Source organism: Podarcis bocagei (assembly GCF_964188305.1).
Source record: "Podarcis bocagei genome assembly, chromosome: 14".
Classification (NCBI taxonomy): domain Eukaryota; kingdom Metazoa; phylum Chordata; class Lepidosauria; order Squamata; family Lacertidae; genus Podarcis; species Podarcis bocagei.
In genome coordinates, this window is record NC_138139.1 from 22,935,109 (window position 1) to 22,947,959 (window position 12,851).

General features: G+C 46.0%; 1 protein-coding gene across 3 annotated transcripts; it reads left to right on the top strand.

The window, feature by feature from the left end:
* The first annotated feature begins 10 nt into the window (after window positions 1-10).
* LYSMD4 (LysM domain containing 4) lies at window positions 11-9,790 on the top strand. 3 transcript variants are annotated; one of them, XM_081171304.1, is made up of 3 exons: window positions 11-142; window positions 3,429-3,719; window positions 8,310-9,790. In XM_081171304.1, exons 2-3 carry the CDS (start codon window positions 3,444-3,446, stop codon window positions 8,880-8,882), a joined length of 849 nt encoding a protein of 282 aa, XP_081027430.1. In that variant the 5' UTR covers window positions 11-142; window positions 3,429-3,443; the 3' UTR covers window positions 8,883-9,790. The 3 variants fall into 3 exon arrangements, with proteins under 3 accessions (XP_081027430.1, XP_081027432.1, XP_081027431.1); XM_081171306.1 differs by lacking the exon at window positions 11-142 and adding an exon at window positions 1,300-2,345; XM_081171305.1 differs by lacking the exon at window positions 11-142 and adding an exon at window positions 2,384-2,843.
* The last annotated feature ends 3,061 nt before the right edge of the window (window positions 9,791-12,851 follow it).

Below are 12,851 nucleotides of genomic sequence, written 5' to 3' on the forward strand. Positions count from 1 at the left end.
TTGCCCGCCTTTCCTGGGCCATTCCGAACTATCCGGCCGAAGAGGCAGCCCACAGCAAGTTCGGGTGAGGCCAGACAGCTGGGGCGAGAGGAAGGAAGGAAGAGGGGCAGCTGGGAAGCAGGTCGCCTGCAAATAAAAGCAAGTAGGGCTGAATGGTGGTTGGCGGGGATGGGCGTATTAGATCAGGAGCAGCTGATCTGGAAGGGACACCCTTGAACCTGGGAGTTCTGGGTTCCCCTTCAACTGGGGGGCTCCTCTGTTCTTTGTAAGGGCTGCAATTCTAAACCCCACACTTTCCTGGCAGTAAGCCCCATTTAATTGAGTGGTACTTGCCTCTGAGTAGACCAGGCTTTGCTTTGGAGGCGTTTGGCTCGCAATACTAAAAACCCACTTTCCTTGGGAGTAAGCCTCATTAATTCACTACGACTTGCCTCTGAGTAGATCTGGCCAGGATCACGCTACAAGCGTTTCCTTTTATTGCTTGGGAGTGTGGGCAGAGAAGAGAATTTGCCTGGGTTTTACACACACACACACACACACACACACACACACACCATTTTCCATTGCAATAAACAAATGATGTGTAGGAATCTTTGCTCTTTGCTCCAGGGGCTTAGAGAGGGAGCCAGGGGTGTGTTGATGTGGAGAGTGGTTTTTCTTTTTAACTTGTACGGCTTTCTTTGAGGTGTGCAGGTAGGACTCCTCTACCCCATACACAGAACAAGGCAGAGGATGACGGAGGACTGCAGCACTTAAGACTTCCGGGGTGGAGGATGTGTGTGTCATAGTTTGGGATGCTAACTAAAGCTTTGTTTGTGCATCTAGTAAACTAGCCCAGTAGGTTTGGGGGGGGCGGGGGCGGGGACCTGTTGCCCTTTTGTGCTAGTCAACTAATTGAAGGGATATGGTTTTGCTTTTAAGCACATCCTGGAGTCTGTATAATACAGACCACATTTATTCAGGCTGTTTACTGCCTAATGTGTGGAGCTGCTATTGATGTGGTGCCCTCAGTGTGGGCCTTTCAAACAGAGACTCAGCAAAAAGAGCATGAGGGCTCCCAAAGAGGGCAGGGCCAGCTTACGTCAAACTGTGCTGACACACATTACCATCTAAAGGCAGTTTGTGTGGCTAATTGAGTCCAGAGTCCAAAATTGCACAACTATTTTCTACTAGGATACTTATTTTGATCTGGTTGGAGGGTAATGGGGAATGCAGGTAGCTTTAATTGGTCCCTTCTCCCCCCCCCCCCAGTTTAGGGTAATGTTTTTGTTAAAGCAACACCTACCAACACCTCCTCCTCCTCTTCGGTGATCATGTGTAGCAGAGTAAGATTGTCTTCCATAAACATGGTTTTAACAGTGAGTCTGTAAGACACTGTGGAGGCCAATTCTGGCTCCACATCCTTCCACAGTGGGGGCATAGGTTTCTGGGCGGGAGTTGATCACTGTGAGGGTTTGCCAATTGTGCCTTCCTCTTAGTGCGTTTCTCCCTTTCGTCCTGAGTTCGAGTGTCTTCAAAACCCATGACACCTTTGGTAAAGGCTGTTCTCCAACTGGAGCACTCACAGGCCAGTGTTTCCCAGTTGTCAGTGTTTATACTACATTTTTTTTGAATTTGCCTTGAGAGAGTCTTGGATCCTCTTTTGCTGACCACCAGCATTACACTTTCTATTTTTAAGTTCAGAATAGAATAGTTGATTTGGGAGATTATAATCAGGTAGGGTAGGGCACAAATATGATACGCTGCCAAAACAATAGAAAGTTGACAGCGATGTCCCCTTATCTGGCATCATTCTCCTGCTGTACAGAGGAGAAGGCCTTGAGGGGCCTGGGAAGGAAATCCTATGCTGATGAGAGCGAGGGTGCTTTCATGCGACTTGAGAGCCTATTGGAGGCAGCATCTGGCTGTGCTCTGTTGGAAACAGGATTTTTGGCTTGATTTGGCAGCAAGGCCCTTCTTATCTGTTCTAGTAAGTGAGAACAGCAGTAGCTCTTAATTTCCCCCAAGGATTAGATCAAAGTCCTGAGAATAAGATAACCTGAACATGTGGCTCTGATTTTCCATTCTTGGATTTAAAGAAAAAAGACTACTGGTTGGGGGCAGAGTCTATGGCCCAGTCATGATTATTTATCAAGGGATGGGATAACTGAAGGTCCAAACCAATTTTGAAGGGGCTACTCTGAGCCTTCCCTGACGCAACTTGCCGGTGGACAAGTCATCAAAGCAAGGCAGGCTGTCCTGGGACATAAAGTGTTCTGAAACAGGGTGTGTAAGTTTTCAAAAGATCTTTAGCCTTGGAAGGCAGAGAGTCACTCCTGTCACAGGGATCTCTTAGCACCTGGAAGGTCTGTTCAACCTTTGCTTTGGGGACGGGCTCAGCGATAAAGCCAAAGGACCCAGGTTCAATCCCTGGTGTCCTCCTGTTTGAAATGCTGGAGTGCTGTTGTCAGCTGCTGCAGACCAGGGGTAGCCAATATGGTGTCTTCTAGATATTGATGGATTACAACCCACATCTTCCCTGTTGCCCATGGCGGCAGGGGCCAGTTGGAGTCCAACAAGGTCTGGAGCGTAGCACATTGGCTATGTCTGGTGTAGACAGTACTAAGCTATGCAGGCCAATTGTAGAAGGCTGTTTCAGTGTTCATCATTCTATGTTCTCAGAAGCTCAGGGGGGGATGGCTGGGGAAGTGCTTTGTCTGTGGCAGTTGTGGAACTCCTTCCCCCCATCCCCAGCGGTACATCTGGCACATTCATTATCCCGATTTGACAAATGCTGAAGACACAGCTCTTTACTCTGGCATTGGACACTTGAGGTGTATATTTTTAGCACCCACTTTATTTCTGTAAGTTGTTTTAAACTGTTTTTAACACTGTGTTTTAATTGTTGTTACCCGTCCTGGGACCTTAGAGTAAAGCTAATGATGGTGATGATAGTTTATAAATATGTACAATGAGATAATATGTATTTAAATACAAAAAAAAAAATTGCAGGTCCCCCCCCCCCTTAATCCAGATTGTTCTGACCATTTTCTGCAGCAGATTTGTGGATGAACTAAATGCAGAACTGATATGGAATAGACTAGACATAGGTTGATGTCTCCATCCCTTCTCATAACCATGTATGAGATGCAGGAAGCTACAGAAATAGCCAAAGGGAAAAGTGCTTTTTGAGGTTTCAGTATTGAAGATGATAAAAAGAAAGAAGGTTGTCAGAATATGAGTCACAGCAAAATCTAAAGGATGGGCATGGTCTGAGTCCCTGTCCTAGAGCTTACTTAGCATAATGAGTAATCTGAACCCTTCTGCCATGGCTGCTGAGCTAAGCTTCATCTGTGGCATCCCAGATTCCCAACTGTTGTTAAGGTATATTGCTCATTTTATGATCATTTAAAATAATAATAATCCAAATGCTTTGTGTTGTGTTGCAGAGGTTTTTGTAAAGCATGAGGCTGAGTGAGGCACTGACTCAGCCCTTCCAGGCTCCTGCCAGCATCCGAAAGTTCTCAAGCAGCCAAGTTTACCTGTTCAGAAGCAGGCCGTCGGATTCGGATGACTCCTCGTCAGAGGAGGAACTTGACGTCATGGAATTGCGAGCGAGGGGGAAGGAGCAACGGAGGCGCAACGCTGCCGCAGAGAAAGTTGGGGATGTGGTTCTGCTGGAGCGCCAAGTTAGCAAAGACGACAATCTGAACAAATTGGCACTGCAGTATGGATGCAAAGTAAGAAGCAGCTTCCTTGGAAGCGATTGATGACGTCCGTGGTGGGGCTTTTGTTTTGTGTAGAAATGAAAAATCATGGGAGACGAGAGAGGCAGGTGTAGCTAGGCGTCTGTCAGGGCGGACCCTGAGAGCCTATTTTATTGAATATTGCAAGCATTGCCACAGGTGGGCCTGTGGCTGATTGGTTGATACATACACACAGAAACTTGTGATTGGTTAACATAAGTACTAAGGCGGGAATTACATGTGAAAGGTGGGGATTACATGTGATCATTTATCATTGATGCTGAGAGAAGGCTGAGAATCGGAGTTAGAACTAGACAGGCATGAAGCCTCCTAACTGAATTGTAACTAGGGATTAATTGGCACAAACAATATAACAATCGGGTTCTATAGTTATGGTCAGCTAGGCATGGAGAGCAAGTACAGTTTGTTTTCCATGAGCTTGGGATGTCTGTTACTTAATGATTGATCATGGCATGTAACAATGTAATTAGGTTCTGTAGTCAGCTAGGCGTGAAGAGCAGGTTCGCACAGTGTGTGCAAAAGCAGGGAAAAGCCTGCAAGCAGAACTTCTCAGAAAGCAAGAGAAAAGAGGAGCAAAACTTCCCCAAAATGGAGCAGTTTTGTGTAGAAAGAGATTAACAGTTATGTGCAGAAAGAAGACTTCCCTTTATCTCCCCCTTTCTTTTCTTGTTTGCGAGGCATTCTGGGTAGATAAGGCAAAAATATTTCAGGATTAGTGGTGTGCCAACAAATGCCCAAAATAAGTTCGCCAGGGTCGATGGGACAAAAATATTTCGGGATACGTGGTTTGCCAACGCATGCCCAAAATAAATCCGTCCAGGATCGATGGGACAAGAATACTTCGGGATACGTGGTTTGCCAACGCATGCCCAAAATAAGCCCATCCACATCTCACCTTAGGTTTACTGTTGGTGTTGCCATTTCGCAAAGTAGGCGGCAAGGAGTTTATTAGGTGGTTGAGGGGGAGAGAGAAGCCGAGAGAAAAGACTTATGAGGCCAGGAACACATTGAAGGAAGCAACATAACAAAATTAAGATGCATATAATGACAAGGGCATATTGAAAGAGATTATGAAGCCAGGTAAGATTAGGTAGCCAAGCAGTAAGCCACTGGGTGAAAGAGTCCCAGAGGCCAGAAAAACCAACGTCTTGTTTAATGTGGTGTGTGAGATTTTGCAAATGAGAGATCTGCTTTTGGATGGCTTTGGAATTATCAGTAATATTAAAACAGCACATGTTGTCCACTTGTTCACAGCCATAATGATGAAGCATCAGCAAATAGTGATAGCAGAACGATTTTGTAAAAGTCCATAGTGAAATTCACTCTGTTCTTTATTCAAAAGGTGAGAAGCTTGTGAAGTAAAATTCAGGGCTTCTTCTGCAGAACAAGCTAAAGAATTAATGTTCATACGATTCCGTACAGCCAATCCAGGGACTCCTAAGAGAGAAACAACTAAAGAGATATATTCAGACCTACTGAAAAAGGAGACAAAAGCATCACAATCGTTAGTCAATTTCACAGAGCGGTGATATCAAGAGTGGGATAAAGGATCCAGAACTCCTGGAATAACCTGGATTCCTTCTTTGGCCGCAGAAAATTTGGGTAAAATTAAACCTGCGACTTTAGGAGGTAGTGGGCCTGCCAATTGGGTGGTCATAAGCACAATTTCACCAGGTAAAAACAGTGTCTTTGGTTTTTTTGATTAATTAAGTTGATGGTAAAATCAGAGCGTGTATCCTTTGAGATGGTTTTAATAGTGGAGACTAACGGCGGAGGGCTCCCTATTTGTCCTGGCCCGGGAGTGGGGCCCCTAAGGAGTTTCCCGAACTCCTGCACTGATTTGCCCAATGATAGCCTTTACCGCACTTTGGGCATTTCTTGGAAGGCTTAGCCTTATTGGCATCACCATTCCTGTTTGCACCCCTGCCAGGGGCTCTGCATTGTTTAGCAAAATGACCTGGGCAATTGCAGTTGAAGCAGTTGCTATTCCCTCCAGCATTCCTGTTACATATGAGGATTTGAGACCAGAATCCACGATGGCCCTTCTTAATTCTCGCATTACAGAATAAGAAAGGGTTTCATATAGCACCTGTTGTTGTGCTGTGCCTGGGTTTGCATAAGAAATAGGGAAAGCAGATGGCAACACCCCAGCCCATTCAGACTCTTCCTCTAAGGATAGGAGCCCTTTCTGCCTTGCCGGAGGGAGGGAAGGGGGAATGGGTGTGGGCTGAGGAATAGCTCCTGTATGAGCAGATGCAGGAGGGGTGGAAGGGGGGGTGGATGGGTTGGAAGCAGGCAAAGGAGGGAGGGATTGGCAGGATTGTGCAGGAGGCAAAAGCTTGGGGTAAGGAGGGGGATTGTCTGCAATAGTTAGAAGTGCAGGAGCCGTGGGAGACGCCTGAGAGGCCAGGGGCCCTAAGTTTGCCACGGCAACTGCGCATTTCTGCCAAGTTAGCAGACAATGAATAGGAGCCCTGGGCTCTGCAAAAAAGGTCTTTCCAATCTTTTGCCAGGTCTCTACCCCCAAGGAACCTGCCTCAGGGTACCAGGGGCATTGGAATGCAATCTCACATAACAAACGTTCAATTTCCTTTAAAGAAACATGAGCACCTGCACCTCTCTGTCTGACTAAATGAAGCAGTTCAGTAGCATGCACTTTCTGGGACTTAGTAAGCTCCCCCCCCCCCATACTCACGGTGTAGCCGGCTAAGACTTCTCCAGTCGAGTGAAGTATGAGGCTGGCTGACTGCTTCGGCTGCGCAAGGGATCTGGCACGTCGTGGGTCACCAGATGTAGAAATGAAAAATCATGGGAGACGAGAGAGGCAGGTGTAGCTAGGCGTCTGTCAGGGCGGACCCTGAGAGCCTATTTTATTGAATATTGCAAGCATTGCCACAGGTGGGCCTGTGGCTGATTGGTTGATACATACACACAGAAACTTGTGATTGGTTAACATAAGTACTAAGGCGGGAATTACATGTGAAAGGTGGGGATTACATGTGATCATTTATCATTGATGCTGAGAGAAGGCTGAGAATCGGAGTTAGAACTAGACAGGCATGAAGCCTCCTAACTGAATTGTAACTAGGGATTAATTGGCACAAACAATATAACAATCGGGTTCTATAGTTATGGTCAGCTAGGCATGGAGAGCAAGTACAGTTTGTTTTCCATGAGCTTGGGATGTCTGTTACTTAATGATTGATCATGGCATGTAACAATGTAATTAGGTTCTGTAGTCAGCTAGGCGTGAAGAGCAGGTTCGCACAGTGTGTGCAAAAGCAGGGAAAAGCCTGCAAGCAGAACTTCTCAGAAAGCAAGAGAAAAGAGGAGCAAAACTTCCCCAAAATGGAGCAGTTTTGTGTAGAAAGAGATTAACAGTTATGTGCAGAAAGAAGACTTCCCTTTAGTTTTGTTTTTACATTTCTGGCTCAGAGCCTTGCAGGGCTAAGGAAGAGCACTCTGTTCTGTTCCATGGACAGGCAAGATGGGGGAAGGCATCTCCTATCCAAGGGCAGCCTTTGACAACCAAGTCAAGCTGGGAGTTTCCAGGCTTGCATGCCAATCATTTTGTTGTTTGGGTGGCCGAGGAGTAACAACTGTTTAGCTGTTGTAACTCATCCGGTAAAAATAGCTGGGTGAAATGTCTTTGAAGTTGGAACGAGAGTGTCAGCTGGAAGAAAAGGTAGCCAGTTATGGATTGCTGAATTCTGTGTACTTGGGGAAAGAGTAGCTCAGTGGCAGAGCACCTGATTTTCATATAGAAAGCCTCAGGTTCAGTCCCCAGCATTTCCAGGTAGGCTTGTGGAGCTGCAGTCAGGCAGTGTGGCCAGTTCTGAGCCAGATGGACCAATGGTCTAACTAGGCAGGCAGCAGCTTCCTATGTACTTGGGTTTGCAGGAGAGGATGTTTGCTCCCTGTCCCATCAGCAGCATAGGATGCTGCCTTTTAGCGAATCTGACCATTTGCCCAGCCTTAAGGAACTCAAGGCTACATCCCTCAGAAACTGTTCAGCTCCCAACATCTCTGTCCATTGGCCATGCTTGCAGGGGCTGATGGGAGTTGTAGTTCAGCAACACCTGGCAGGCCAAACGTTCCCCACACCTGTTCTAAATGGAGATCATTATCCCAGCTGGTCACTGCATTGGATCTGAACTGATTTTGTGTGTGTACGGCTGTTGTCTTAAACTGCTTCTGCTATGTATGTGTTTTAAAAACTGTTTCTATATATGCAGTTAGTTTTATATATGAAACTGTTTGATATATGCCAGTGTGGGCCAAACTTGGGGCTCCAGCTGTTTTTGGACTACAACTCCCATCATCCCTAGCTAACAGGACCAGTGGTCAGGGATTACGGGAATTGTAGTCCCCAAACAGCTAGAGACCCAAGTTTGGCCAACACTGATATATACATTTACTATATTATTGCACATTGTTTCAGGTGTCCCCTTAGAAGCGATTCATGAAGTGATTGTTTGCATTAGAAGGAGCTGTTTATATACAATGAAAAAAGAGCTCGATAACTGACTTCCCACCCCATCTCCCCTTTCTGAATTCTCTTAGGTTGCAGATATCAAGCGGGTCAACAACTTCATCCAGGAGCAAGACTTGTATGCGCTAAAATCCATCAGGATCCCAGTCAAGGTCAACGGCATGTTAACAGAGACCCAGGAAGTGTTGCTGCCTGCCCAGAGAGCTGGTCTGTTGTTGCCTGCTGAACCGTCTGGGTCCAAAGAGGGAGACGGCAGCTCCAAAGACACCGAGCAAATCGATCAGTATTTCAGAGGGATCGACCAGGACATTGAGAAAGCAACTCTGCTGGATGTCTCCCCAAGCACAGACTATTGCATCGAAACACCAAACTGGTCACCTTCAGGGAGGAAGGAAATCGGTGCTGGAGCAGACTGTGGGATCCAGTGGTGGAATGCAGTTTTCATTATGCTCCTCGTAGGAATAATTTTGCCAGTGTTTTATATTGTCTATTTTAAAACCCAGCAGCTCGAAGTGACTACTACCTCCAACACAACTCTTCCTGTGAACAACACTGACGGGTCAGTGAGGGGGACACCCATCCTCAGTGTGCTTAAAGAACCTCTGCCCACTATCCAAACCCACTTCCTTCCGTCAGGGGGATGACTCTGTCTGTTACCCCACCCCACCCCTCAAAAAGTGGAGGGAAGTCTCTTTGCTTTGAAATAATGTTGTGGGATGAGCCAACCACAGATCAGTTGCTTCTTAAGTTGTTAGGCGCTCAACTTGGAAATGAGATCAAGGAAGACCAGGACAGAGCAAGACATGGACAGTGGCTGGTCAGTCACAAAGGGAATGGTGGAATGGCTCACTTTTAAACAGCAAAAGGGGGTGCAAATGAGGGTGCAGAACCTGAACCCTCTTGGAGGTTGTGTGCTCCCCAGTACCAGTCTTCAGCCAGATATCAGAAGCAGACTCAGCTGGGGGAAGGGCACCTAGCGAGAAGGCTCTGCGCTCCTCCCCTGTGCACCCTTTTTGCTCTAAAAATTTTGGCCACATTTGCACCTTACATTCTAGTTGGGGCTTCCCCCAAGGCATCCTGGGAGCTATAGTTTGCTAAGGGTGCTGAGAGTTGTTAGACCACCATGATTCCCTTCATAGAGCTACAATTCTGAGAGTTCGCTGGGAAGAACCATTGATTGTGAAGCCAGCCTGAGAATGGTAGCTCTGTGAGGGGAATTGCAGGTGGTGTCTCTTAACAACTCTCATCATCCTTGACAAAATTACAGCTGCCAGGTTGCTTTGGAGGCTCGTTAAAGCGGTATGACAGCACTTTAAGGTGGAGATGTGATCATATCCCCCCCTTGTGTTATTGGGGGCAAATTTCATTTTATGCTTGCTGCCTCTTTCAAGACTCTGAGGTTTGGTCTTTCTGAGGAAACAGGCCTAGCCTATCACCTGGGCTATATAGATATATATTTAAATTAACTGCCAGTTTATTAAAAGTCATCTTGTCTTAAATGGCAGGAGCAGCTCCAGTCTTCCTTTGCATACAATAAAGCTTTCTTCGCATATACACGTCTGCTAAAAAAGAAGAGAAGAACCTAGTCGTCATCTCAAGCTTGGTTTACACATACACAAATACATGGGAGATACAAGGTTTAAGATTTCTATTTTACTTGCATCGCCTCCTCTTTCTCTAATGAGATCAGGGTGGTGTTGCTGGTAATCTTCATCCTCTCTCCTCCCCATACCACACACTCTCCACCGTCACTGCTTAGGGAAGGGCTGTAGCTCAGCGATAAAGAGCTTCTGCTTTGCCTGAAGAAGGTGCCTGGTTCAGTCTCTAGGTAGGGCTGGAAAAATTTGCCTGAAGAACCATGGCCAGTCTGTGAATAGCACTGAACAAGATGGACCAATCGTCTGATGCAGAGGCTGTTGTAGCCACTGCTGAACTAAATGACGGCTATTCCTTTTAGGACAGATGCAAAGGTTAAAGGGCAGAGCCAGTGGATTGGAGTGGTTAGTGTGTTGGACTAGGACCTGGCAGACCAGGGTTGAAATCCTTGCTCAGCCACGAAGTTCCCTGGGTGACCTTGGGCCAGCCACTGCCTCTCAGCCTGAGCCTACCCTACGTAAAAGGCTTGCTATGAGAGTAAAACAGGGAGGAAGAGAATACAGGCCACCTTGAGAGCTCTTTGGAGAAAAGGTGGGGTATACAAGGCAGGCAAAGAGTCGTATGTGGGCACTCCTGCCCCATTTTTCTCATAGCAAGCACCAGGGCTAAGACCCCAAGCCCAGTGGGAGGGAATCTCCTCCCTCCTGAATACAGATGGTGGAGACTCCTCCCATTTTCACATTGGCTCCTTTTGCGAGTTTGACTTCAGCGCCTTCAGCCGTATGTTTCTACCCATTGCTCCCAGAGGTCCTTCTGGTAAGATGGCAAACACAAAAGGCAGAAAAGAAAATCTATTTCTTCAAGGCTGCCTTTCCCAAACTAGCAGGTGTGGCCATAACCAACGTGGAGCCCTCTACCTGCTTGCTTATTTATTGTTAGATTTAAACATCACCTTTCCTCTAAGGAGCTCAGAGTGGCATAAAGAGCGGTCCTGCTTTCTATTTCATCCTCACACCAAGAATGGGAGGTAGGCTGGGCCTAGAGGCAGTGACTAGTGGCTCACTGCCTTCCTGGACTCAATTCCCATCATCCCCAACAACTGGCTGTGCTAGCCAAGACTGATGGGAGTTGTAGTCCCAACAAGAGATGGAAGGACATCATGTTGGCTATCCCTAAAGCAATTCAAAATGGCTCTCACATTGGAAGTGTTCTCTCCCCCCCCCCCGGTGTAGCTACTGCATATTGTGTTGTTCTTTTTGTACATGATGCACTGGGAGAGCTCTGCCCTGCAAAGCAGTTTTAAAGATGCTTTGAATCACTATAACTGAGCAAACAGCATTGTAGCCCAAAGTAGTTACCGGTACCTGCCTGTTCCTGTGGCTGATCAGGGCCTCTTCAGACCAGCAAAAGCTATTAGCACCTAGGCTTTCTTTACTTCTCTCCATAAAGCATTAATTTGGGAGTGGGACAGAAGGGGCACACACACACACACACACACACACACACACACACTTTAATCACTCCCAAAGTCTTAACTCCATGCCCATGGAAACTGGCAAAAGCTCATCGTAATGGAAAACAGGCTAAATCTGTTTCAGCTGCAGATCTTTCAGACAGCAAAACACGACACTCCCTAAATGTTCGGGCCAGAGCACAAAGTATTAATTTCCATTCCACCTCTCTTGCAGCAAACCTGACAACGCAGTTACAACAAAGAGGAATTTGGTCCAGAACAGTATGGCAGAGCGGAAGGTGAGGACTGTGTTCAGAAAACTCTGCAAGAAGCCCCCTTTTTATTCTGTGATATCAATCAAATAGCTATAAAGAAAAACAAACAAGACTTTTAAGATAGGAAATCCAGAGCAGTGACCTTTAAAAATACTTGCATGGAGTTTCTCATGTTGGCTAGACACATGTCAATCCCAGCCAAGGATCAGGCATGACTCACCAAGCTTCTCTGTCTTGCAGTGTGTTGTTTTTTTAAGGGGTTCAGCAATAGAGTCTGGACTCGGCCCAGCTCCATACAGAAAAAAGAGAATACACGAATGGCTGCAGAAATCAGCTTCCTGACAATCTCAGCTTTCATTTTAAAAAGCTTCTAGTCATTGTGGCAATAATTTATTATTATTATTATTATTATTATTATTATTATTATTATTATTATTAATAATAATAATACCTCCACCCATCTGGCTGGGTTTTCCCCAGCCACTCTGGGTGGCTTACAGCATATATAAAAGATTGTACATCATCAGACATTGAAAATTAAGTGGGGGACATATCTAGTGGTTTACGCTTCAGTGTCCTTGCCCTTCCCACCACTAGCAAAAATAAACATTAAAAACTTTGCATAATGTATGCAGGCTACATAATTCAGATTTTCTTGGTGGAGAATCCCGATTACTTTAGCACAGAAATTTAAGGGCAGAGTACACAAAGGGAACTATAAGAGAACATTTGAGAGGCATCCTTATGCCAGTCTAGAGCAGAGGGTAGCAGTGGTCATGCCCTCCAGCTGTTTGGGGTACAGTGACCATTAGGGCTGGGTGATGTAACAATACATCGTCCAAAATCAGTTTGAAGTCCACATCGTGGTAAGCTTCATAACAGTCGGCATGGTGATATCACGATGTGTACATGTGCTATGTAAAAAAACAAGATGTGGGGAAACCATAATTGGGTCATTGCCATAGCTGTCGACGCTTCCCATTTTTTAAGGAAAATTCCCTTATTCTGAATAGGATTCCTCGCAAGAAAAGGGAAAAGTTGACAGCTATGGGTCATCCTCTCATGATTCCTGCCACCCATGTTGCTCTGTACTATAAAATAACAGCTGTAACAGTATGTTAAAGGTAAGTAAAAATGTATCGGTTTTAGACTCCTAAGTAGTAGCAGCTGCCTGGATGTTTCCCCATTCGCCTCTACGTAGTTCCATCCTTATTTCAGACAGTAATATATCACAATGTTTAGCTGGTGACATATCACGATGTTGAAAACCAGACACTGCTCAGCCCATC